Below are 24,411 nucleotides of genomic sequence, written 5' to 3'. Positions count from 1 at the left end.
GGAATTATCAGAAAAGGAATGGGAAACAAAGATGAAAATGTTATAATGCTCTTGTATCACTCTATGGTACCGCCGTACCTCGAATACTATGTGCAATTCTGATCACTGTATCTCAGAAAGATACAGCAAAATTAGAAAAGGTACAAAGAAGGGTGATGAAAATGATAGAAGAGATAAGATTACTTCCCTATGAGAAAAGGCTAAAGCGGCTAGGGCTCTTCAGCCGCTTAGAAAAGAGAGTGCTCAGGGGTAATATGATAGAGATCTATAAAATACTGAGTGGAGTGGAAAGGGTAGTTGTGAATCGTTTGGTCACTCTTTCCAAAAATACTAGGACTAGGGGGAATACGATGAAGCTACTAAGTAGTAGATTTAAAACAAATCGGAGAAAATATTTCTTCACACAATGTGTACCGTATTTTTTGCTCCATAAGATGCATCTGACCATAAGATGCACCCACCTCTAGAAGAGGAAAAACCAAGAAAAAAATTATGTGTGCCCTGTACCCTGTCCCCCTCTGGTCTAATGGTAGGCCGGTACAGGGCACATCTAGTGATGGGCACGTCTAATGGTAGGCAGCCCCAAGCCAGCCTGCCCCCAGCAGCCCCGCCTGCCAGCCCCAAACCAGCCAGCCAGCCCCAAGCCAGCTCCAGGCCAACCAGCCAGCTCCAGGACAGCCAGCCCCAGGCAAACCCTCCCCCCGTACCTTTTAGAATTCTTTCCAGCAGCTCCAGCTGACTTGTCTCCCTGCCGCTACAGCCTTCACTCTTCCGTGCTCCTCATTTCCCGGCTAGCGGCGAAACAAATCAGCGCGGATGTCAGGAGCAAGCTTTACACTCTCCCGCTTGGCCCCGCTCTGCTTTCCGAATGGCTGCCGTAAGTTCTCGTGAGTCCCGCAAGAACCTACGGCAGCCATTCGGAAAGCAGCACGGGGCCGAGCGGGAGAGCATAAAACTTGCTCCCGACATCCGCACTGCTGATCTGTTTCACCACTGGCCAGGAAATTAGACGAGGGCACTGGACCACCAGATAAAAAAGGGGGAACGGAGACGGACAGATGGTCTTGGGGTAAAAAAAAAAAGGTGGTGCAGCAGGCAGGTGGGTTTAGAATGGTGGTGCAGCAGCAGGCGGGTTTTACAATGGTACGTGGGAGGGTAACAAAATTTGTACCTTCACTTCATAAGATGCACTGAGATTTCCACCCACTTTTGGTGGAAAAAAGTGCATCTTATGGATCGAAAAATACAGTAATTAAACTCTGGAATTCGTTGTCAGAGAATGTGGTGACATCAGTTAGCTTAGCAGGGTTTAAAAAAGGTTTGGATAATTTCCTAAAAGAGAAGTCCATAGGCCATTATTGAGATGGCTTGGGAACATTCAATGCTTATTCCTAGGTTAAGCAGAATAAAATCTGTTTTACTTTTTGACATCTAGCTAGGTACTTGGGACCTGGGTTGGCCACTGTTGGAAAGAGGATACTGGGCTTGATGGTTCTTCGGTCTGACCCATTATGGCAATTCTTATTTTCTTATGACACGCTTTATGTGAAGTTCATAGCAGTGCCCTCTAAGGTACCTCACTGCTCTGCTGGCATGTTTGTGTGACCAGTGTAGTATAAATGGTGGTCCTTCCTAAATCCAAATGGCTTTGTTTTGGTTATTTTCAATTTGGACTTTTTTGTGGTTATAAATGCCTAAGAAAATTAGCATTTCTCAGCACATAGCAGAAGGATTACTGTAGAGTATGTCATATTAAAAGTCTCAGGTACAGATATCACTTTAACTTGTTTCTGTTGTATGGTGAACCCTCCAAAACCTACCCAAAACTTACTGTACCCACCTGTACACCACAACAATAGCCCTTATGCCTGCAGGTGTCATCTTAATGTAGGTACAGTAGGTTTTGGAGGGCTCACCATACAATAGAAGCAAGTTAAAGTGACATCTGTACCTAGAACATCCCTCTGCTCTCTGGGTTCAGATATCTATGTTAACATCTGAAGCTGATTGGGCTGAGAACTTTTCAGCACCTCATCCTAATGCAAGCTAGAATGTACTGTTTTCTTTTAATATCTTTGGGTAGTGGGACGGGGGTCGGTGACCACTGGGGGGAGTAAGGGGTTTAATACCTTAACCTCTCCAGTGGTCACCTGGGGACCTTTTAGCATTTTGACGCTTTTAAAACAGATCTAGCTCCAAATGTCTAAAAAAGCCCAGGCATAGTCTTTTGATAAAGGTTTGACTATGCCTGAAGAGTGTCCAAGTCCTAAGCCTGCCCAAAACATACCTCTAACACGTCCCCTTAAGATTTGGACGCACTGGAAACCAAACAACTAGAATGATGTCTAGAAAGTCTGTTTTGAAAATGCCCACTTGGATGTTTTGACTAGTAAGATGTCCAAGTGCTGGTTTATGCTGTGTTTTGGACATCTTTCTTTTTTTGAAAATGAGCCTTAGTCTTTCCCATCTTCCCTCCCAACTCCTGCATCCCTCCATGCTTCTGGTGCAAGGGGATTTGATTCCTGACAATAGATGAATTTTCCATACTTGGGAGTTGATGCAGCAGGATGAAATTTACAGTCTTCAACTCTGCCTCCTTCTCTAGTGCTGTAGAGCCCCCTTCAATTTTTTCCTTCTGCAAGTGAGTTGAGAAGGTGCAATTCTGATCTCTGTTAATTTGGTTGGGTTTTTTTTTTACTGAGTTTGAGAGATTTTGGTGCTGGAGAGCTCCCAGGTGATCCTGGGGCTGCTCTGCCTATGAGAGAATGCAAATTCTGTACTACTCTTCAGCTGGCAAACATCCCTCAAGGTACCTGATTGACCAGCCTGCTTGAATACTGTGGAGCTTGGGGTCCATTTCCCTGAGCTAGTTCGCATCCTGATTTATCAGATGCTTGAGCACAGGCTGTATAGCTACAGTGGAAGTCCTGTAGAGCATCTCGGGGGCTGACTATGTGGATTCCTCCCCCTGTCCTCGTGCAGATCTGAAAGGGTTCAGACATTGATTGGGTTCTAAAATCTGCCTGGAAGCCTGAAGATTTCAGCTCCTGGCTTGGCTGATTGAAAATATCCTCTCCTCACTCCCTCATATACCACACACCTAGAGGGGAAACGAGTACTCACTGACTCCAACACAAACAGACTCAGAACAAACAATAACACCAGCAGACTCACAACAAGCAGAAAGCTACAAGTCCTAGTCTTTAGCTAGCTACACAGCAGGGCACACACTTCCTCACATACCACACACCTAGAGGGGAAACGAGCACTCACAGACATTAACACAGTAACACTAGCGGACTCAGAACAAACAGTAACACTAGCAGAAGCAGACTCGCAGCAAACAGGAAGGTAGAAATCAGGAAGCCAGAAAACATCCAGACAACAGAGACAGAAGGTCCACAACTGATTCGCTCAAACAACTAAGAAGGGGGACAAGAGATGGATGCCCAAGGAAACCAGAAGATGAGCTTTCCAGTCTTCTGCACCGGCTACAATATGTATGACTACCTCCCTTCGGGGATTAGGGCATACATTTGCAGTCGTTGCATGGAGCTGGATAGCTTGAAACGGCAGGTCCAGCTGCTAGTGGAGACAGTGCTGGAACTAAACGAAATCCTCACCTTTGAAGAAGAAATCCGCGAACAGAGAAGCTTCTAGTGGAGTTCAGTCCAAACGAGGAGGTCAAGGAACTAGAAAGATACATCGAGGAAGCCCACCAGCAGCATATGGAGAACTGTACCCGAACAACCCAGGAAGAAGACCTGGATGAGAGAAGAGAAGACACCCCTTCAAATTCTGGAGAAAAGGAAGCTGAGATAGGGGCGATCACACACCAGGAGTAAGAGGGAGACTGCATGGGGATACCCCACCCGAAGAGCAAAAAACAACTTCAGGAGTATCGCAGGAGGAAGAAGATTGGTCCTATACCATGGAACCACCGAATAAAGAATCATCGTGGGAGACTCCATCATACGGCATGTGGACAGCTATACCGCAGGAGGGAGAGAGTATAGAACCGTCACCTGCCTGCCGGGAGCAAGAGTGAAGGATGTGGCCAACAGGATCTCCAGGATCATAGACAGAGCAGGGGGAGAGGACACTGCTGTGCTTATCCACGTGGGAACCAACGATATGAGCAGACGGAAGTATGACAGGGAAGAAATGAAGGGCCAGCTCCTCTCACTCAGATGAAAACTGAAGATCAGGGAAGTGAAGGTGGCCTTCTCAGAGATCCTCCCGGTACCAAGAGCAGATGGAAGGAGACAAGGGGAACTGCAAGCGATCAACGCCTGGATGAGACGATGGTGCGAAGAGGAAGGCTTTGACTTTGTGCGCAACTGGACGACGTTCTGGGGAAGAAGCAAGTACTACAGAAAGGACAGACTGCACCTCAACAAGGAAGGAGCAAGAGTATTGGCAGGCAACATGAAGAAGGCCATCGAGAAGGCTTTAAACTAAAGGACAGGGAAAAGCCGACAGTCGACCACCAGTCGATGGTCCGGGCGACCGGATGTCCCGAAGAGGGAACTACGGACAACTACTCAGACACAGGAGGGGACAACCACAAAGCAAATAAGGTATACAACGCAGAAGCAGAAAAGGATATCGTGAAAGAACCAGGGGAGACTGTTAAGCTTAAAGAGTCCAAGAAGGTAACACAAAGGGAACTCAAATGTATGTATACAAACGTTAGAAGTTTGAGAAACAAAATGGGAGAATTAGAAGCAATAGCAAAAAACGACGAACTAGAAATCATTGGCATAACAGAAACCTGGTGGAATGATGAAAACAACTGGGATACAGTACTACAGGGATACAAACTGTACAGAAGAGATAGAGTGGGGCAGAAAGGTGGAGGTATTGCCCTATATGTTCGGGAAGGAATAGAATCTGTAAGAGAGACTATGATGGAAGAAAAAGAGAAGCTGGAATCCCTCTGGATAAAGATTCCCAGACACAACGGTGCTGACACAAAAATTGGCCTTTACTACCGACCACCAGGACAGAGGGAGGAGACAGACTCGGAAATGATAGAGGAAATTAAACACGAATGTAAGACAGGTAATGTAATCTTGGGGGATTTCAATTTCCCGGGGTTAGACTGGTTCCTGGGAACCTCTAACTGTGGCAAGGAGGCAAAGTTCTTGGAAGTGCTAGGGGACTGCTCCCTGGAACAATTGGTGGGAGAGTTGACAAGAGGAAATGTCACCTTGGACTTGGTCCTAAATGGCATTACGGGACCGGCAAAGGAAGTAGAAGTCACGGTCCCGCTGGGGACAAGCGATCACAACATGATCAACTTCAAACTCGATATCGGGAAGGGGACAGGTACCAAAACCTCAACCACGACTTTAAACTTTAAAAGGGGAAGATACGATAGCACGAGAGCCATGGTGAAACAACGGATCAAGAAAAAGATGGGCAAAGTCAAAACGGTAGAACAGGTCCCTACTGAAAAATACTATCAGGAAGCACAAAGCCTCTACATTCCGTGGATGTCCAAAGCAAAGAAAACTAATGGCAAAAGAGAGCCAGCGTGGCTCACCAAAGAGGTGAAGGAAGCCATAAAAGAAAAGAAGGACTCCTTTAAAACATGGAAACGCACGAAAATAACCGATGATCAGAAGAAATGTCACAGGGCGGTGAGGGATGCCAAAAAGGTCTATGAGGAGAAAATAGCGCATGAGGCCCAAAATTTCAAGCCCTTTTTTAGACACGTAAAAGGGAAAAAAACCCGCAAAAGAGGCGGTGGCACCACTGGATGACCAGGGAAGGAAAGGGAAGACAAACAAATTGCAGACAGACTAAATTTCTTCTTTGCGTCTGTCTTTACGAAGGAGGATACTGCAACAATTCCAGAAGCAGTGAAAGTGTTCAAAGGAGTAACAGAGGACAGCCTCACTACAGTAGATCGACAAACTCAAAAGTGACAAATCTCCTGGACCAGACGGAATTCATCTGAGAGTCTTGAAAGAGCTGAAAGTGGAAATCGGAGAACTATTGCAAAAACTTGCCAACCTGTCAATCAAAACAGGACAGATACCGGACGACTGGAAGATAGTGAACGTCACACCGATATTTAAAAAAGGATCGAGAGGAGTGCCAGGCAACTAAAGACCTGGGAAGATGGTTGAGGCGTTGATCAAGGATAGCATAATCCGCACTTAGACACACACGACCTGATGAGAGCCAGCCAACATGGATTCAGGAAAGGGAATCTCAAAATGTATAAATATATTGGAGAAATAAGTTATAATATTAAATTCACCAACACTATATGATATCAAATAAAGTGAATTAAATAATATATTACTTGATTAAATGAAATATAATAAAATTTGAATTAGAGTGCTCAGTGTGATATCTTATTCAAAACCAGCAGGTTTGTAGAATAAAGATGTAATGTTTCTACATCATTGCACTCACCTACCTACCAACCCTTTAACACTTATTGAGTCTGGACTATTGTAATTGACTTGTACAAATAGAGCAATGTAAAAAGTACTTAGCTGAATCCAGATGATGACGATTGTCAAATGAAAGGTATAGAGTCCAGGATCAATAAACATATCTTCTCAAGATGGAAATAGAAGTATGCATACTTTTAACTGTTGCAGGTGCTGACAATCGTGCAATGAGCTACTCCAAGTTTGTATTGCTGGTTTTGATGTAATGACAAAATAAAAATGAGTCCCCAAAACAAGAAAAACTGCTAGAACTTAACAAAAATTACCATGTAACAAAAATTCCTCAACATGAAATGAAAAAGTGTCCAAAATTTCCTCAGGAAAGGGAAGTCATGTTTTGACGATCCTACTTCAATTTTTTGAGACAGTGAACAGACAAATTGATAATGGAGAACTGGTGGATATTATATACTTGGATTTTCAGAAAGTGTTCGACAAGGTTCCACATGTAAGACTTCTCAGGAAACTGCAAAGCCATGGAATAGAAGAAGATATACTAAAATGGATAGGCAAATGGCTGGAGAACAGAAGGCAGAGAGTGGGCATAAATGGGAAGTTCTCAGACTGGGAGAATGTGACTGTACCCCAGGGCTCGGTACTTGGTCCCATCTTATTTAATATTTTCATCAATGACCTAGAGCAGTGTTTTTCAACCGCTGTTCCGCGGCACACTAGTGTGCCGCGAGATGTTGCCTGGTGTGCCGTACGGTCAGGGCCGCCATCAGGGCAGTACCACCAGTCTAGGGAGAGGGGCGGTCCGCCCCACGTGGACAGGAGAGAGCTGGACGGGGGACCCACGAAGTTCAATACATCTCGAGCCGCGAGGCTCGTCTTCTGTTCCTGCCTGCCCTGCAGCTAACATATAGCCGATCACAAGCGTTCCCCGATGTCAGCGCTGACGTCGGAGGGAGGGCTTAAGCAAAGCCTGCCCTCCGACGTCAGCGCTGACGTCGGAGAATACTTCCGTTCGGCTATTTGTGCGCGGCAGGGCAGGCAGGAAGCAGAAGACAAGCCTCGCGGCTTGAGCTTCGTTTTGCTGAGAAAGTTGCAAAGATGGGCTGGGAGGCAAACACGGAACACAAAAGGGGGGAGGGAGTGCGTTTTGGACAGAAGGCATGAACTTGGGAGAGAGGAAGGGAGGGAAAGAGATGCTGAGGTGGGGGAGGGAATGCGTTTTTGGACACAGAAGAAATGGACTTGGGAGAGAGGAAGGGAGGGAAAGAGATGCTGAGGTGGGGGAGGGAATGCGTTTTTGGACACAGAAGAAATGGACTTGGGAGAGAGGAAGGGAGGGAAAGAGATGCTGAGGTGGGGGAGGGAATGCGTTTTTGGACACAGAAGAAATGGACTTGGGAGAGAAGAAGGGAGGGAAAGAGATGCTGAGGTGGGGGAGGGAATGCGTTTTTGGACACAGAAGAAATGGACTTGGGAGAGAGGAAGGGAGGGAAAGAGATGCTGAGGTGGGGGAGGGAATGAGTGTTTGGACACAGAAGGCATGGACTTTGGAGAGAGGAAGGGAGGGAAAGAGATGGTTGTGTACACGGGGAATAGAAGAAAGGAGAATTTTTGGTCATAGGGAGGGAGTGAGGTACAGATAGTGGCAACCAGGGTGGGGGGGGGCGGTCTGCCCCACCCCGGGTTTACGTCCCAAGGGGGTGCACAGCTGGCCACACTCCAGTGTTGTCCCTAGGCCGGAAAACTGCGGCTCTTTAGCCACTTGAGTGCCACCGCCGCCATCGGGAACAGGCCGGCGCCAAGTTCTCCCTGCTTTTCCCTGTGGGGCCGGCCAACTCTCGCCACTCGGGTCAATTCTGACATCGGAGAGGACGTTCTGGGCCAGCCAATCGCTGCCTGGCTGGCCTAGAACGTCCTCTCCGACGTTAGAATTGACGACGGGTGGCGAGAGTTGGTCGGCCCTGCGGGGAAGAGAAGCAGGGAGAACTCGGTGCCGGCCTGTTCCCGATGGCGGCAGTGGCAGCCTATTCCCCAGTGGCGGTGGCAGCATTATAAAATACTTTCTTTGTGTTTATTTGATTCCTATATATTTATATATAGTCAATATAGGCACAGTTAAATTTTTTAACTTTTTCTAATGGTGGTGTGCCTCGTGATTTTTTTCATGAAACAAGTGTGCCTTTGCCCAAAAAAGGTTGAAAAACACTGACCTAGAGGATGGAACATCCAGTGAGATCATCAAGTCTGCAGATGACACAAAGCTATGCTGAGCAATCAAATCACAGGACAGTGAGGAACTCCAGAGCGACTTGAGTTGATTGGAGAAATGGGCAGATAAATGGCACATGAAGTTTAATGTGGAAAAATGCAAAGTGATACATTTTGGCAGAAAGAATATGGAACACATGTATAGTATGTCAGGTGCAATTCTGGGAAAAACCGAACAGGAAAAGGACCTGGGTGTACTAATTGATAGGACCCTGAAACCGTCGGCGCAATGCGCAGCGGTGGCGAAGAACACAAATAGAATGCTAGGCATGATAAAGAAGGGAATCACGAGTAGATTGGAGAAAGTAATAATGCCACTTTATAGAGTGATGGTCAGACCACACTTGGAATACTGCATCCAACATTGGTCTCCATACCTAAAGAAGGATATAAAACTGCTGGAGAGGGTGCAGAGACGAGCAACAAAGCTAGTGAAAGGTATGGAGAACCTGGATTATGAGGAACGACTTAAGAGACTGGGGTTGTTCTGCCTTGGGAAGAGGAGACTGCGAGGGGATCTGATCGAGACTTTCAAAATAGTGAAAGGAATCGACAAAATAGAGCAAGAAAAAGTTATTTACAATGTCCAATGTGACACGGACAAGAGGGCATGGACTGAAGCTGAGGGGGGACAGGTCCACATCTCCTTATGAGTGGCATAGAGTGATACGGGTAAGGGTAAACTAGATGCACATCTCCTTATGAAAAGCATAGAGTGATATGGGGATTAAAACTATGCCAGGGTACACCTGGCGGGGCCTCCGTGTGTGCAGATCGCCGGACTTGATGGACCTAGGGTCTGATCCGGAGATGGCAATTCTTATGTTCTTATGCTGTGACAGCTGCTGCAGGCTTTCCGCAGCACAGTCAGTGAGTACTGCGTATTTGTCTATGGACCTATTATAATCTATCAGGGGGGGTGTCAGAATTGGAAGTTTTTAGGGGTTATTAGGGCTGTAGTTTGGGTCCCCCACCTCCAAACCCCCTAACAGAATTTTTTGACTTTTTAATCTCCCTGGCCCATTTTTAGCATGTTCTTTTTGTTGTGGAGGCCATCTTGGGGTTTACTAATTTTGATAAGGCCTCCATCTGCCTCTAAAACCCCTGGTTTTGGCTCAAAATCACTAGGAATGGACTCCCCTTGTGGAGATACTCCTATATCATGCAAGATTTGCAATGGATAGCCACTTGAACAGCGGCCTTGTCCCCATATGCTGTGAAGGGGAAAGGGAGCCTTGGGCTTAACCCCTACCAGTATCCTTAAGGCTGGACGATCACAGAAGTCTCCCTTGAGAAAATGGACATTGAAGAGCCTTTGGAGGGAGATAGAGTGAAACGCAGAGCTGTTGGGCTTAGGAGATGGGGACATCTGATGGACCCTTCAGGGACACCCAGTCAGGATTTTACCCCAGATTTTGTTAGCTTGTTTTGGAAAGCCTACCTAAATTGTTGGGGGGTCTCCTACCTCAGTCAAAGAAGTGAACAGCGCAAGGGGATTTGGATTCTCCAAGGGTGCTTTCCACGGCAGGGATGCCTGAGCATGAGTCAGAGGACCAGGCAGACGGGCTGGGGTGACTGGAAGCCAGATTCCATGCCATTACTGTCCCAGAGTGAATACTCCCTCCTGGGAGTTCAGGATGGATGGGAGGGGCAGGAGACTGTAAATCCTCTTCAGCAGGGGGAAGACCCGACTGTGTGCTGTCTGTTTAAAGCAGTGGTGTTACCGGACCTGATCCCGCATTCATTATGGGAGTTAAACCTGGAACCCATGCAGGGTGCGGCTGCTCAGTGCTCCAGGTGCTTACATGCTCAGACTTCCTTTTTTTCTCTTACATCCAGACTTTACTGCTGTAGTTGCGAAGCTTTGGGAGGTCCCAGAGGGCTCCTTAAAGGGGGCCAAGAAAATGTTATTCATCTAGCCAAAGGTGGACTCATTGGTAGCTCAAGTTACCAAGCAGACTTCTCTCCCTAGTGAAGGGGGTGTGGTTTTAAAGGATACACAGGACTGCAGAGTGGACGTAGTCCTTAAACGGCACTTTGAGGCATTAGACTTGGGGTTCAGGGCGGCCTCAGTGGCTTCTTTCTTGGCACAAGTCTGTCACATCACTGCCTGTAGTAATTCCAGTATGGACGATGAAGTGTATCCCCAGTTAGTTATGGTGGGGATCGATTATGTGGCAGATGCCCTGTATGACATTATCAGTGTCGTGAGCAAGGTCTTGGCTTATTCTATTTCCGCCTGCGGAATACTCTGGATCAGGCAATGGGCTGGAGATTCGACTTCTAAAACTACTTTAAGCAGACTCCCCTTTAAGGTTCAGATGCTGTTTGGAAAGGGTCTGGATGATCTTATGACCAATGTTACCAATTTGCGGCTTAAAAGCTCCTTCCAGATAGGCTTTGGAATTCTTGAGGGCCTGCACAGAATAATTTTCGTGGCTCCAGGCAATTTTGCCAGTATTCCAGAGGCTCCACCCAGAGCATGTTCCAGGGTTCCTGTCAAAGATATGGTAATTTGAGGCATCCTCAATCTTCCAGACCATGCAGAGCCATAGCCTCCAAGAAACCCCAATGATGCTGTAGCTTACTGGGCGTTAAGTTAAGTGCAAAACTCTTTTTTGAAATACCTTTTAAAACAAGTTTCAAGACACCAAATGGCACCTAAAAAAACAGCGCCAGAATCACACCTACATTGACACTTTATGATGCCTAATGCTACTGTAGGCGTGACTTTACACTGGAAGTGACATTAGGCATCATAAAGTACCTACATAGGCGCGATTCACGTCAAAGGCGCTGGAAATGTAGGCCAGGGTTTTCAAGGCCTCCATTTCCAGTGCCCACCTTTGATAAAGGTGCAGTTCTCTAAACGGCACTGTCACGTGATTAACACTGACAATGATGCCATTTAGAGAATCCAGGCCTAAGTTTTTGTTTTTTGATTTTTAATCAGACCAGCTAGAAAGATTGATATTAGATAGGGAAGCTAATTAACGAGATCACTTAGGTTTAATTTCAGCCTGATGTAGGCCAGGTCAATTTCTGTTAATAAGTGTTGGATTGAAGATTTATTTCCTTATTTCCTCTTCTTTCGTGATGTGGACTGTTGTATTTTATTTGTAGTTTCTTAATACATGTAAAAATATTGCTAAAATTAAAAAAGTTAATAAAACCCTTATTTACTATTTTTTACACAGCAGAACAGAACTGTTTTAAGGGGGAGACTCCCCCATATCCCCTCCTTATGTTTTTCTTCTGTAGTACTGATTGGTTGCTTTGGTATGAACTAAAGGGGCCTCTTCAGCACTAGAGAAGGAGACGGAGCTGAAGAATATAAATTTAATCTTTCTGCTGCATCTCATGAGTTTGGGAAATTCACCTATTGTCAGGAATCATATTCCCTTTTTCCAGAAAGAAGATTATCGAGGTAAGTACTTAATCTTCTATTAGGATTGATTGCTTGCAGTAGCATCAATCAAAACAGGTTGTTTAAGGTTAGCCCTGCTAAGGCATTCCTACTATTATATCCTACCTCTTTGATGTAGCTTCTGTGGGCAGGACACGATGAAGAGAAGAATGTGGTGGGACTGACTTTGAATGACTTGATTTGACTGGTGCCATTGCTACAATTCTCTGTAAATATGAGGGACCACAAGTGGAGTGATGCCAAACCTGGAGGGAAGAAGAAAGATGGGTTTTCTTGCCTCACCAATTTGCTTGACTTCTTTGAAGGTGTGAATAAACATGTGGATAAAGGTAAGCCAGTTGATGTAGTGTATCTAGATTTTCAGTAAGCTTTTGACAAAGTTCCTTATGAGAGGTTCCTGAGAAAATTAGAGTCATGGGATAGGTGGCAAAGTTCAGTTGTGGATTAGGAATTGGTTATCAGATAGAAAACAGAGGGTAGGGTTAAATGGTCATTTTTTTCAGTGGAGGAGAGTAAACAGTAGAGTACCGCAGGGATCTGTACTAAGACCAGTGCTATTTAACTTATTTATAAATGATCTGGAAATTGGAATGATGAATGAGTTGATTAAATTTGCAGATGACATCCAAGTGGCATATAAAATTTAATGTGGACAAATGCAAAGTGTTGCACATTGGGAAGAATAACCCAAATCAAAGTTACCGGATGCTAGGGTCCACCTTGGGGGTTAGCACCCATGAAAAGGATCTGAGTGTCACTGTAGACAATACAATGAAACCTTCTGCTCAATGTGTGGCGGCAGCCAAAAAAGCAAACAAGATGCTAGGAATTTTTTTAAAAGGATGGTTAACAAGACTAAGAATGTTATAATGCCTCTGTATTGCTCCATGGTGCAACCTCACCTGGAATATTGCATTCAATTCTGGTCTCCTTATCTCAAGAAAAATATTGCAATCAATACCACTAACGGACATTATAAATTACAAATCTCCCCCCCTTTTTTTTTTTGTTTAACCACATAACGTACAATTAGGAGAGAAAAACTAATACAGTGGTGCCTCGCATAACGAACGCCTCGCACAGCGAACGCTGCGCACAACGAACTTCAGGTCTTGCTTCCTACAACGAATTTCGTTTCACACAACGAAGTTGCCCGAGCTGCATCCTTCCGCGCAGGCACTGCGCTTAACTGCCCTCTCTCCGCCTGGCTCCCTGTGCAGTGGCGGACCGTCGGCTCGCAGGGGCCCGGCGCCTACTGCTGATGCGTTGGGGGAGGCGGAGCTACTCTCGCCGCTTCCCCGATGCTAGAAAAATAACAGCTTTGTTCTCTCTCACCATTGGCAATCTGTTTACATATTGAAAGAAACAGGAAAAAAAAAAGCTTATCCATTTAGACCATTTTGTAATAAGTATAAACTAGTATTATAGACAGAATGATCTGCCCAAGGAAATGGACAACATTTTCAACCATGCAGGCATTTAAAAAATGAACAGTTAAGTCCCAGTTTTTGCCGCTGAGACTCTGCCCTCTCTCACTGCAAAATTAGACTCTACTTAGTCTGTCTTTAAATTTAAAAAATGTGTGTTGTTTTAAAAAACAATTATGTTTTTAGATGTATCTAAATAAACATAATAACAAAAAATTTATCTTTTTTTATGTCATTTTAGCATATTTTATGCTGCAGAACGAATTATTTTTTTTAACATGTATTGTTATGGGAAAACGCGTTTCACATAACGAACTTTTCGCATAACAAACTTGCTCCTGGAACGAATTAAGTTCGTTGTGTGAGGCACCACTGTATATGTACTCGCACACCATTAATAATTTTTCCTTAGCAACAGCAGCAGATGAATCCAGAGACCAATGGGATAGCACACATCTACCAGCAGGTGGAGATAGAGAAACTGATTAACAGGTGGTCTTATTTACTGGCACTCCTCCTGTATCTTCAGTATGCTCTATCTCCCAGCAGGTGATGGTCGCTATTCAACTAGCTCCTGGATTCTGGCTGTGACTGGAACTTTATTATTTTCCCCTGCTGAGGTTTCTCTTCAGTGGGATGACATTTATATTTCTCCTGTTGAGGTTTTCTCTTCAGTGAGACAGGGGTGTCCGGCTTTAGGGGTTACACCTGGGCCCCCCAGGCCCTTGCCTCACCCTCCCTCCATTGCTAGAGGGTCTGACTGGGTCTCCATTTTTTCTTCTTTCCCTTCTCTGTAAAAAAAAAAAAGGGAGACCACGGTTACTACATTCTGCCCTATTAGTGCTGCACAACCAGCACTTACTGGCTTCAACCGGCCCTAACAACAAGCTTGTGAGTATGTATGTGTTTTTTACTGTTGTTTGAACTTCAGGTTCTGTTTGGGAGTCTTAGTACTATGGGTTCAGTTAATGTACGTTTAAGGAATGGATATTTTATTGAGGCTAAGTTTTATGACAGAAATCCGTTGAGGGAGCCAGGACTTTCCCACCCTTTGCATGCACGCGCTTGGTATCCTTGTTGGTTACAGCGCGACAGTAGCGGTGCGATTTCACGCTTGTACTTGTTCTCCTCGTTGGGTTTCAGTGCAGCAGTAGTAGTCCTGTTTATTCCAAGGCTCTCTTTCGTCGGTGTTTGCTGTGGCTATGTGCAGCTGATTGTGCAGGTGCTGGTTTATGGCAGCGTGCATGAGATGGGACGTGCTTTTTCTGGCACTGTGGAAGCACCGCACCGTTCTTCTAGTTTTTTCCCCGAGTCTGATTTTCTTTCTATGCAAGCCGCAGCAGGGTAAATTTTGCAGGGCCTGAATCCGACTAAGTTTCTAGGAGCACTAATGCAGCGGCCACGTTTCAGTGAGATTCAGGTGCGTGCTTGGGTCTCCGGCGATGGTAGGAGAGCTGCAGCATTATGGTAGTTTATTGCCAGCTGACTTTGGTCAGGGTATGCCGCGGCTTCTCTCCTTTCCAGTTCAGACAAGTTGTATGTGTTTCACCAGCTTTGAGACAAGCTTGGGCAGATCTATATGTCTGTGTTCCTGTTGTATTCACTTGAAGGAAGCTGCTAGTTTAATCGGACTCTGGGTTTAGCCCTCAAGGGGATTACCAGAGAGATTCTGACCTGTGCTAGGTCACCCAGTCTCGGTTTGTCTCCGGACTGGGTCGTCATATGGCAAATCACGGCACAATGAGATCTGCTGTAAGATAGTGCCCTGTATTTCACACCGGTATCTCATTGTCTCTCTTGGGGTCCCTGCAGATTGAGCCTTTGTCTGTTGGTAACTGTCCTTCTTATTTGGGCCTCTGTGCTGCGCTGCATGTGTCTAGTAGTGGCATAGGATATATATGCCTAAAGGTAGTAAAAACAGTTTCCAAGTTCGGGCTGTCTCTATGGGCATAATGACACTTCGCATCTTCCTGCGGCCAGGACTCTCTTTCTCTATTTCTGAGGAGGCCTGGACTTCAGATTTCCATGTTTATCACGCTGGTTTTTCCTGTCGCCAACTTCTCATGGCACATGCTAGACGGATCCTCCAACTAGCTTTTGAAAAGTCATGGCTGAAGTGTAAGGGTTATGCGAAGCAGATTGTTTCTTCTCTTATCCAGGCGATACAGATGTCTTCACCTGTGGTTTCTGCTTCCTTTTGGAGGTTTTTCCTGTCTTGGGTACTTCTCAACATTTGCACCCTTCCAGAATTCTTTTTTGGCACAAGTGTATTGCCAAGGCCTTAGCATTCAATTCCCTTCAGCTTCAAGTGCCATTCTTAGCTTGTTACAAGGGCTAGGTATCTTGCTCTTTGCTTACTTCTCAGCTTCATGTAGTTCAGTTCCTAAACGGAGTATGGTATATTCGTATACCTCTTAGAAAGCTCTGTCTGGAGTACAGTCTTAAGGTACTTCTTTGCAGTTTATCGAAGGCTACATTTCATCCTTGTCTTTTGAGACGCTAAAAGTCTGTGCTGTTGAACTCGGGGATTCTTGTGGCCGTTTTTCTGAGTTGCAGGCCTTGTTCGGCGGGGATTCCTATTTCTGATTTCCAAAATCTTTGGACGGTACCACAATTTATTTCTAAGGAGGTGCCATCCTTTCTTTTATGCCATTCTCACTTTTCCTTCCTTCTTCCTGGGAGGAGAAATGGGAAGACGTGCTTTTATTCACTGCATTTTTTGAAAGTGCGTAGCATTCTCCGCGAGCTAGGTTTCTAATGACTTTTAGTTGTTTAGATCACCTTTTTGTATTCTTCAAGGGACGCCTCAAACGTTTGGCGGCATCCAAAGCCTCCATCGCTTGATGGGTCCAGGAGGACATTCTTTACGCTGGCTTGATGGCAGGGAAGCGGTTGGCGGAAGAACTTCATGACCATTCCGCCAGAGCGATGGCTACTTCTTGGACTCGGTCCAGAGGTTTTTTCCTTGGAGAAATTTTGTCTCGCAGCTACTTGGTCTTCCGAGAGTGCTTTATCTCAGCATTACCGGTTGGATGTGGGGGCGTTTAGTGCTTCGGTTGTTGCGGAGGCGGCGTTTGCTTCTCACCCAGATTGAGGATTGCTTTACTACATCCCATTGGTCTCTGGATTCATCTGCTGCTGTTATTAATTTTTTTTTCCTTTAGACGCAGCAGATGAATCCAGAGCCCCAACCTTTCTGGATATTGTCTTTTGGTTTTTTCTTTTGCAACTTTCAAAGTTTGTTATTATTGATGGCTGTATTCTGTATTATTGCCTTTTGAGATTTGTTATGGGAAAGAAGTTTTTTACATGCTATGCCTATTGATGGTTACGGATGCTTGGGCAAGGAGCTATACTGAAGATATAGGAGGAGTGCCAGCCAATAGGACCACCTGTTAATCAGTTTCTCTATCTCCGCCTACTGGTAGATGTGTGCTATCCCATTGGTCTCTGGATTCATCTGCTGCGTCTAAAGGAAAGAAAATTAACAGGTAAGAACATAATTTTTCCATTCAATTTATCTTACTTTTTTCTTTTTTCATAAATACCATAAATATACCACAAACACCTTTTTCAACAGACAACCCAGGCAAATGCCCTTATTGCCCCAAAAACCTGGATAATCAGTTTCCAATAGTCCAATGTTTTTAAATTGTCTTTGCCAAACTTGTGTTTCATGGACTAAACTCCTGAATTCTTAATAAGATTTTGTTCACTCTTGATGACAACAGACAAATGTTCTTCAACCAGCCCTACACAATCTTGCGCTTCGCCGTACAGGCGTCCTCAGAAGCTAAAGCCACTTCAGGTTTTCACTGTATTTATCTCTACAAAATAAGCATTATTCCACTATCATGCTGAACTTAATGTATGCATCAAATACCCCCACATTCTTTTCAAAATTATATCTATATTGCACATACCTGTAATCTTATTTGTTAATCATACAGCAACTGCAGCATAGGCTCAAAAAGCACGTCTCCCTTCCGGAAGGCATAACCAAACTAAAAGACTGGACAACTTAACATGCCCTTATACTCCTTAATCCCTCCCCCAATTCCTTGTAAATCCAATCAGCAATTTCACAGAGAGTGCCACTCTACCTCTTTATTCAATCCCATTGGTTCAGTAGTTCCCCATTGATAAATGAACCTCTGTTCTTTCTGTAGTAAAATCTCCGATATGTTACCTCCCCTAGGAGGATGAGCCTGAAGTAACACTACAAATCTCAAATCCTCTACTTTATGTTCCGCTGCCTGCCAGTGGGGTCTCCTATTTCACCAACCTTATATTGTACAAATGCTGAGCAATATGTAATTTGATTTTTCTTTTTGTATGGCCAATTTACCACTGCAATGTGTTGCAGTCCGCATAAGATTTTAACCAAAATTCTCTCCCAGTAGAGGAAACAACTACCCGGTCACAAACCAGCACCTAATCACAATAAATACATCCATTGCATTTAAATTGACCAGCCCTGGTGTCCCTACCAGCGACACCATGTCTATAGGTGGAAAAAGCCTCCGCTAAATTGCATCCACGAGTGAACGCAAACCTAGGCAAATCACGTAAACCTGGATGTAAACAGAGGATGGCCCAATTGTCACGGATGACCTTACGAATAAGCTGAGCCTGAGGGGAATAAGGCAGTACACATGTCACCCTTTGCTGTTTATTTCGATTGGAATGCAGTAGAAGCCATTTTCTCTGGGTATAGTTGGCCTGTTTCACAGCTTTACTAACCACTCTCCGGGGATACCCCCGATTCAAGAACCTCCCACTCATTTAATAAGCCTGATGATCGAACTCTCGGGGATCAGAGCACAATCTTTTAAGCCTCAAAAATTGTCCTACTGGGATTGCTATTTTTTAAAATCTGGGGATGACAACTTGCATAACGTGATATCATGTTGCAATCCGTGGGTTTCCTAAATATTGTAGTGGTGAACTGACTGTCAATGATCCTAATCTTAAGATCCAAAAATTCTATTACACTATCAGACACTGTGGCCAGGAAGGACATGTTGGCATCACAATCCTCCAAATATTGTAAGAATTCCTGTAATCTTGCAGGAGTTCCCGACCATACCAAAAAGATATCTATAAATCTCCTCCAGGTCACAATGTGCTGATAGTAAACTGAATTTCAAATATATAATCGTTCGAATTTTGCCATATACAGGCACGCAATGGATAGGGCAACTGTCGCCCCTATTGCCACCCCTTTTGTTTGTAAATAATATTCTTCATTAAATTCAAAATAGCTACAACTGACAAACAGTTCACCCACATTTCCCAAAAATGTTTTTAAACCCTCTGACATATCCAACTTATTTATTTCTTCTTTCACCAATATAATTGCATCCAATTGGGGTATATTTGTATAAAGAACTTTTACATCCAAAGAAACAAGAGCAGTCACTCCCTCCGTTGTTATTTGACTTAAGACATGTATCAAATGAGTTGAATCCTCAATAAATGAGGGAATTTGAACTAGATCTGGTAAATAAAAGTCCAGAAACTGGAACAGGGGCTGGAGTAACGACCCTTTGTTTGAAACTATGGGTCTATCCGAAGGCGCTGTTAAACACTTATGCACTTTTGGTATGAAGTAAATATTAGGAGAACGAGGGTATTGTACTATTAGGTACTTATACTCCTTCATTTTCCTTCGCTAACTGTAAACAAGCTGCCACTCGCGGCCCTAGTTGTATAATAGGATCACCCTGAGATAACCTGTGATTAATACTCAGCATCTGACAGTTGATGATATGCTTTCTGATCATAAGCAGATTTGTCCAAAATCACTACAGCCCCTCCCTTATCTGCCCTGGTTATTACTATATTAGTATCCCTCTGTAACATATTTAAGGCTTCCCACTGCGTCCTAGACAAATTATAATAAGAACTAGTGGCACTAGCCTCATTCCCCTCAAGCTCATGCAAAATGTTTCTTTGAAAAGTTTCCACAATCGGGTCATTCACCCCCGGGGGCAACCAGGTTGATTTGGCTCTTTATTGGTCAGTAAATAGGGGCTCACTATTTTGCTCCTCTTCAGACTCAACACTTCCAAAGTACACTCAAAGTCTCAACTTCCGAAAAAACTTATATAAATATGACCGGGTCATAAAAGCATCATAATGATGCGTCAGAACAAATTATAACCCTAACTGCAATACTGATTGTTCAACAAGAGTCACCTCCCGATGAGATAAATTTAAAATATATATTGATTCAGCACCTGTCGGCGCGGTCTGGCTGGTTTGGATTGGGTCAGTATTCCCTTCTGATTCACCCTGTCTGGTATTCGTAAAAAATCCCCAGGCAAAGATAGTGGTACTAGAAAAGGTTCAAAGAAGAGCGACCAAGATTATAAAGGGGATGGAATTCTTCTCGTATAAGGAAAACCTAATAAGGTTAGGGCTCTTCAGCTTGGAAAAGAGACAGCTGAGGGGAGATATGATTGAAGTCTTCAAAATTCTGAGTGGAGTATAACAGGTACCAGTGGATTTATTTTTCACTCCGTCAAAAATTACAAAGACTAGGGGGCACTCGATGAAGTTACAGGAAAATACTTTTAAAACCAATAGGAGGAAATATTTTTTTCACTCGGAATAGTTAAGCTCTGGAACACGTTGCCAGAGGTTGTGGTAAGAGTGGATAGCATAGCTGGTTTTATAGAAGGGTTTGGACAATTTCCTGGAGGAAAAGTCCATATTCTGTTATTGAGAGAGACTCAGGACAAGCCACTGCTTGTCCTGGATCAGTAGCATGGAATGTTGCTACTCCTTGGTTTTGGCCAGGTACTAATGACAGGCTACTGGGCTTAGTGGAGCTTTGGTCTGAACCAGTAAGGCTATTGTTATGTTCTTATGCTGGATCTGAGGGATGGGAGAAGTGTAAAGAGAGAAGAGAGAGGGATTGGGGGGACCAAAGCAAAGGAGGGAGGAAAAGAGAAAGATGATGGACTAAGAAGAGAGAGTTGTTGACCCCATCATAGGGATGGGTAAGGAGGAAAGATTGGGAGAGATGCTGGCCCTATGGGAGGAGAGGTGGAGAGATGCTGGCCTAGGGGTGTGGCAGGGAAAGGGGAGAAGCTGGATATGTGGAAGAATGAGAACACAGAGAATGGATGCTGGGGACAGGGAACATAGGGACAGGGAGACAGAAAGGAGATGGTAGACCATAAGAGGCAGGGCTATTGAGAGGGCAAGTGCTGAACATAGGGGAGGATAAGAATAGGATTTGATGGATAGGGATGCAGAAAGAGAAGAAATGGCAAAAGAACATAAGCCCTAAGAGAGAGCTAAGAAAAGACTTTGGGACCAAAGCAATGCTTGGACATGTTTTGCACATATGACTAAGGTGTGAAATTCTGCTAGCATGTAGTTTATATATAGGTCTGCAGTGTGTTTGTTTTTTGTAGAGCTTTGTTACTGTAGCTTCAAAGCTCCCCATTCCCCCTACCTCAGGAGAAATGGTGTTTATAGGGGCCCAAATTAATTTTTCTGGCCAGGGCCAATTCAGTTTTAGCTACACTACTGTATCCAGTTGATCCAGCTTCAGTGTCATCACCGTTGTGGCCAGTTGAAGATCACAAGTATATATTTTGTAGGTCCTTCCAAATAGGGCTACTCTAAGTAAAACAGCACATCATTTAAGTATTATTTAACAGCTATGATAGATACAGGGAAAGTATCTTATCAAAATACTGCACCATATACAACCAAATATGCTGGTGGCCCTTGATTAAAAAAAAAAAAAAAAAAGCATCTGCAAAAACTTTTCTTGCATTAAATCCCATTTATTGATTATCTTTATGAATTAAACACCACCTTAATATCACTATGGTTCAACACTTATTGTGTCTTTTTAGGAGCTTGAAAGGTGTATTGGTACATCTTTATGGAAGAGAATAAGTAATCAGGCTTTTGAGGCCTTTACCAAAGCTAGCAATAGCAAGCATAGCAAATTAAGATAACTAAAAACAATATTTTTCTTTTGTAGGTTATGCTCTGGAACCTGCAGAAAGCATGGCCCCTCTGGACTGTGAACCTCCAAGATGTAGCCCAAGGGGAGGAAGAAATGGGGCAGCAACAGTTCAGCGGGCAGCTCTTTAATCCTCCTTTGGCACATTCACTAACAGTGACAGCATGCGGCAGTGTTATAGGCTGTGGTGCAGAGGATGGCAAAATCCGAACCTTTAGAGTAAAAGGCACCAGGTTTAAGCAGGAGCTAGGGTTCCGAGGTCACATGCAAGGAGTGTCACAGGTGCACTTCCTGGATTTCCTGCCAGGTCCTGGCTGGCTGCTGTCCGGAGGGAATGATGGGAAGGTACTGCTCTGGGATGTGTGCAGGAACATTAAGAAACAGCACAGGAGCCCTGTGAAACACTATGACAGGAAGAAGGTTAAGACTGCCTCCTCTTCTAAAAAGGACCAGTACCTCAAACAAGCCCATCTATCTGAAGTAGAGTGTAACAACATCTCACCAAAACTTAGTTGGGATCATGTGGAGAAGGTGAACTGGATTCTGGGTGCAGAGCTCAAAGGCTCCAAGAAGATACTGGTGGCTGATCAAAGCAGTTCCATCTCTGTATATCACTTGAGTGAACCTTAGACAAGATTAGAGAGAGCAGGAGCCCGTAAATAGGTAATTAATACCACTGGGTACACACTTTCTTGTCCATGTCTGCAGGCATCTTCTGAGCTCCTTTACAGAGATATTTTAGTAGTTAGAGCACAGGACTTGGAGTCGGGTCATAGTTCTGTCTTCCATTGACTCTGTATGAGCCATGTGCAAGTGGATACCCTTCAGTTGTCAAAATAGTTTTGATACTGGCTCTTTATGAATATGTGAGTTAATTTGTCTTTCTTTACATCTGTTCAGTTAAGTGTAATAAACTAAACATATATGCTCTCTTCCATCCTTTGAAATTGTGCAGAAAGGAAGCATAGAGATCAGTTAACTAAAAATATATACCTTGATATTGTTATTTGGATGTTTTTGAAGAAATAGTGGGACTATGCTATACAGAAGCAGATCTTTACTGTATCTATGCTAGTGCTGCCTGATTCAGGGAAAATTTTTTTTGATTCAATTTGGCTTATTGAATTGATTTTTTGATTCAGTTCACTTTTCCCATCCAATAGGGTGTTCAAACGGCCTGACTATTTTTGTAGCCTCTTCACCCACCCCCTTTTGCCCTCTCCAATACCACGCCGGCACTGTGGTATAAGCAAAAAAAGACACTTCCTCTCTCTGTTAGGTCCTAGCTCAAACTCGTTATCTAACATCAATTCTGGCAGGATACATATTTCATAGCTGACCTATTGTAATCACAAAACAGAAAATAAAATATATTTTTTCTACCTTTTGTTGTCTGGTCATTTTATTATTCAAATCATGTTGGTCCCAGGCTCTGGTTTCTGTTTGTCTTGACATTTTCCTCCATCTCTGTACCTTCCCTTCCATTGCCATATTCAACATTTTTGGGTTTTTTCCCACTGTCTACCATCTCTCTCTTTGCTTGATGATTAGAAAAGAGGATTGCTGGGCCTGTGTGTTAGAGATACCTGCATAGATCTTCAGTAACACCCAGGCACTAGGGCTCCCTCTCTAGCAGTGATATTTAGCCACTATCTAGAGCTAAGCAGCTTAATTTAGGCCTCTGAAAAAAGTAGTCCTAGCTTAAACTGCTTAACTATGGATAAAGGGCCTGATTCTGTATAATACAACCAAAGTTGTGCATGCAGTGTAATTGTTTAACAAGCCAGTTGGCACCAATAACACTAGGGCATTTTATAAACACTAAAGACGACTTAAAAAACGGCATGAATTGGCATTTGATTTTCAAAGCCAACTTTCTGGATGTTTTGCTATGCCTCTTAGCCGCTGTGTGTCTAGAGTTCGAGGGGGGGTGTTGGAGACGTGACTTGAGCAGGCTTAGCTCTTTGATGTCTTGCAGTGATAATCAAAACTGTCCAAGACAGAACTTAGACGTCCAGAGCTAGACCTGTTTTAAAGGCGTCTTAGTGCCAAAAAGTTGCCCAAACTGACCAGATGACCACTGGAGGGATTAAGTAATGACCCCCACACACACTCCCCCAGAGGTCACTAACCTCTGTAAAGCTCTGAATGAAACAGTACATACTTGTCTCTAGAACAGCAACACCTGGTATGGTAAAGCCTAGTAGAGCTGCACACAGGTTTCTTAAGTAACCTATTAATTTTGATATATTTTAATGAATTCTTCTGTTTCTATTCTTATTGTCATAGTATGTTTTAATTTTTTAATATTGTACTTGAATGTTTTTAACAATTGTATTACTTTTATTATATAATTTTAGATTGTACGTAGATAGTGTGTTCTATGAAACTGTACCATGTGCTGAAATGTCTCATTATTCTCCTGTTGTGAACCACCCAGAAATACTGGTTGGGCGGTACACAAGAAAATAAATTATTATTATATTATTATTATTATTAGGTGGACTATTGAACTTTAAAGAGGAGGACTCAGGCCCATAAGCCACTCTATTATTAGGATTTTATATACCGCCTATCAAAGTTATCTAAGCGGTTTTACAATCAGGTACTCAAGTATTTTTCTCTATCTGTCCCGGTGGGCTCACAATCTATCTAACGCACCTGTGCTTGTGTGTTTGTGTGTTTAGAGTGTTTAGAGTAGAAAGTGTGAGTCCACATGAACCCACCAAAACCCTAAAGGCTATTGGGGTGGTAGGTGGGTATAGTAGGTTTTGGGGTAATTTTGGAGGGCTCAGCATAAATTATAAGGGGGGGTTATATGAGATGTACGTCTAGTACCCTTTATGTGAAGTTCACAGCAGTGCCCTCTAAGGT

General features: G+C 43.9%; 1 protein-coding gene across 8 annotated transcripts in view; it reads left to right on the top strand.

Moving 5' to 3' along the window:
• The window catches only part of WDR53 (WD repeat domain 53), a 206,116-nt gene extending 183,195 nt beyond the window's left edge, over window positions 1-22,921 (top strand). For 6 of the 8 annotated variants that reach the window (XM_033958149.1, XM_033958150.1, XM_033958148.1 and 3 more), the window contains one exon: window positions 21,556-22,921. In XM_033958149.1, the coding sequence (XP_033814040.1) occupies window positions 21,556-22,167 (612 nt within the window). In that variant the 3' untranslated portion in view covers window positions 22,168-22,921. Of the gene's footprint in view, window positions 1-12,238; window positions 12,450-21,555 lie in introns of those variants that run through there. The other 2 variants (XM_033958154.1, XM_033958155.1) reach the window with 2 other exon arrangements.
• Window positions 22,922-24,411: the final 1,490 nt, after the last annotated feature.

The sequence above is a fragment of the Geotrypetes seraphini genome, chromosome 9 (assembly GCF_902459505.1).
Source record: "Geotrypetes seraphini chromosome 9, aGeoSer1.1, whole genome shotgun sequence".
NCBI classification, from domain to species: domain Eukaryota; kingdom Metazoa; phylum Chordata; class Amphibia; order Gymnophiona; family Dermophiidae; genus Geotrypetes; species Geotrypetes seraphini.
This window is presented reverse-complemented; position numbering and strand designations above follow the sequence as displayed.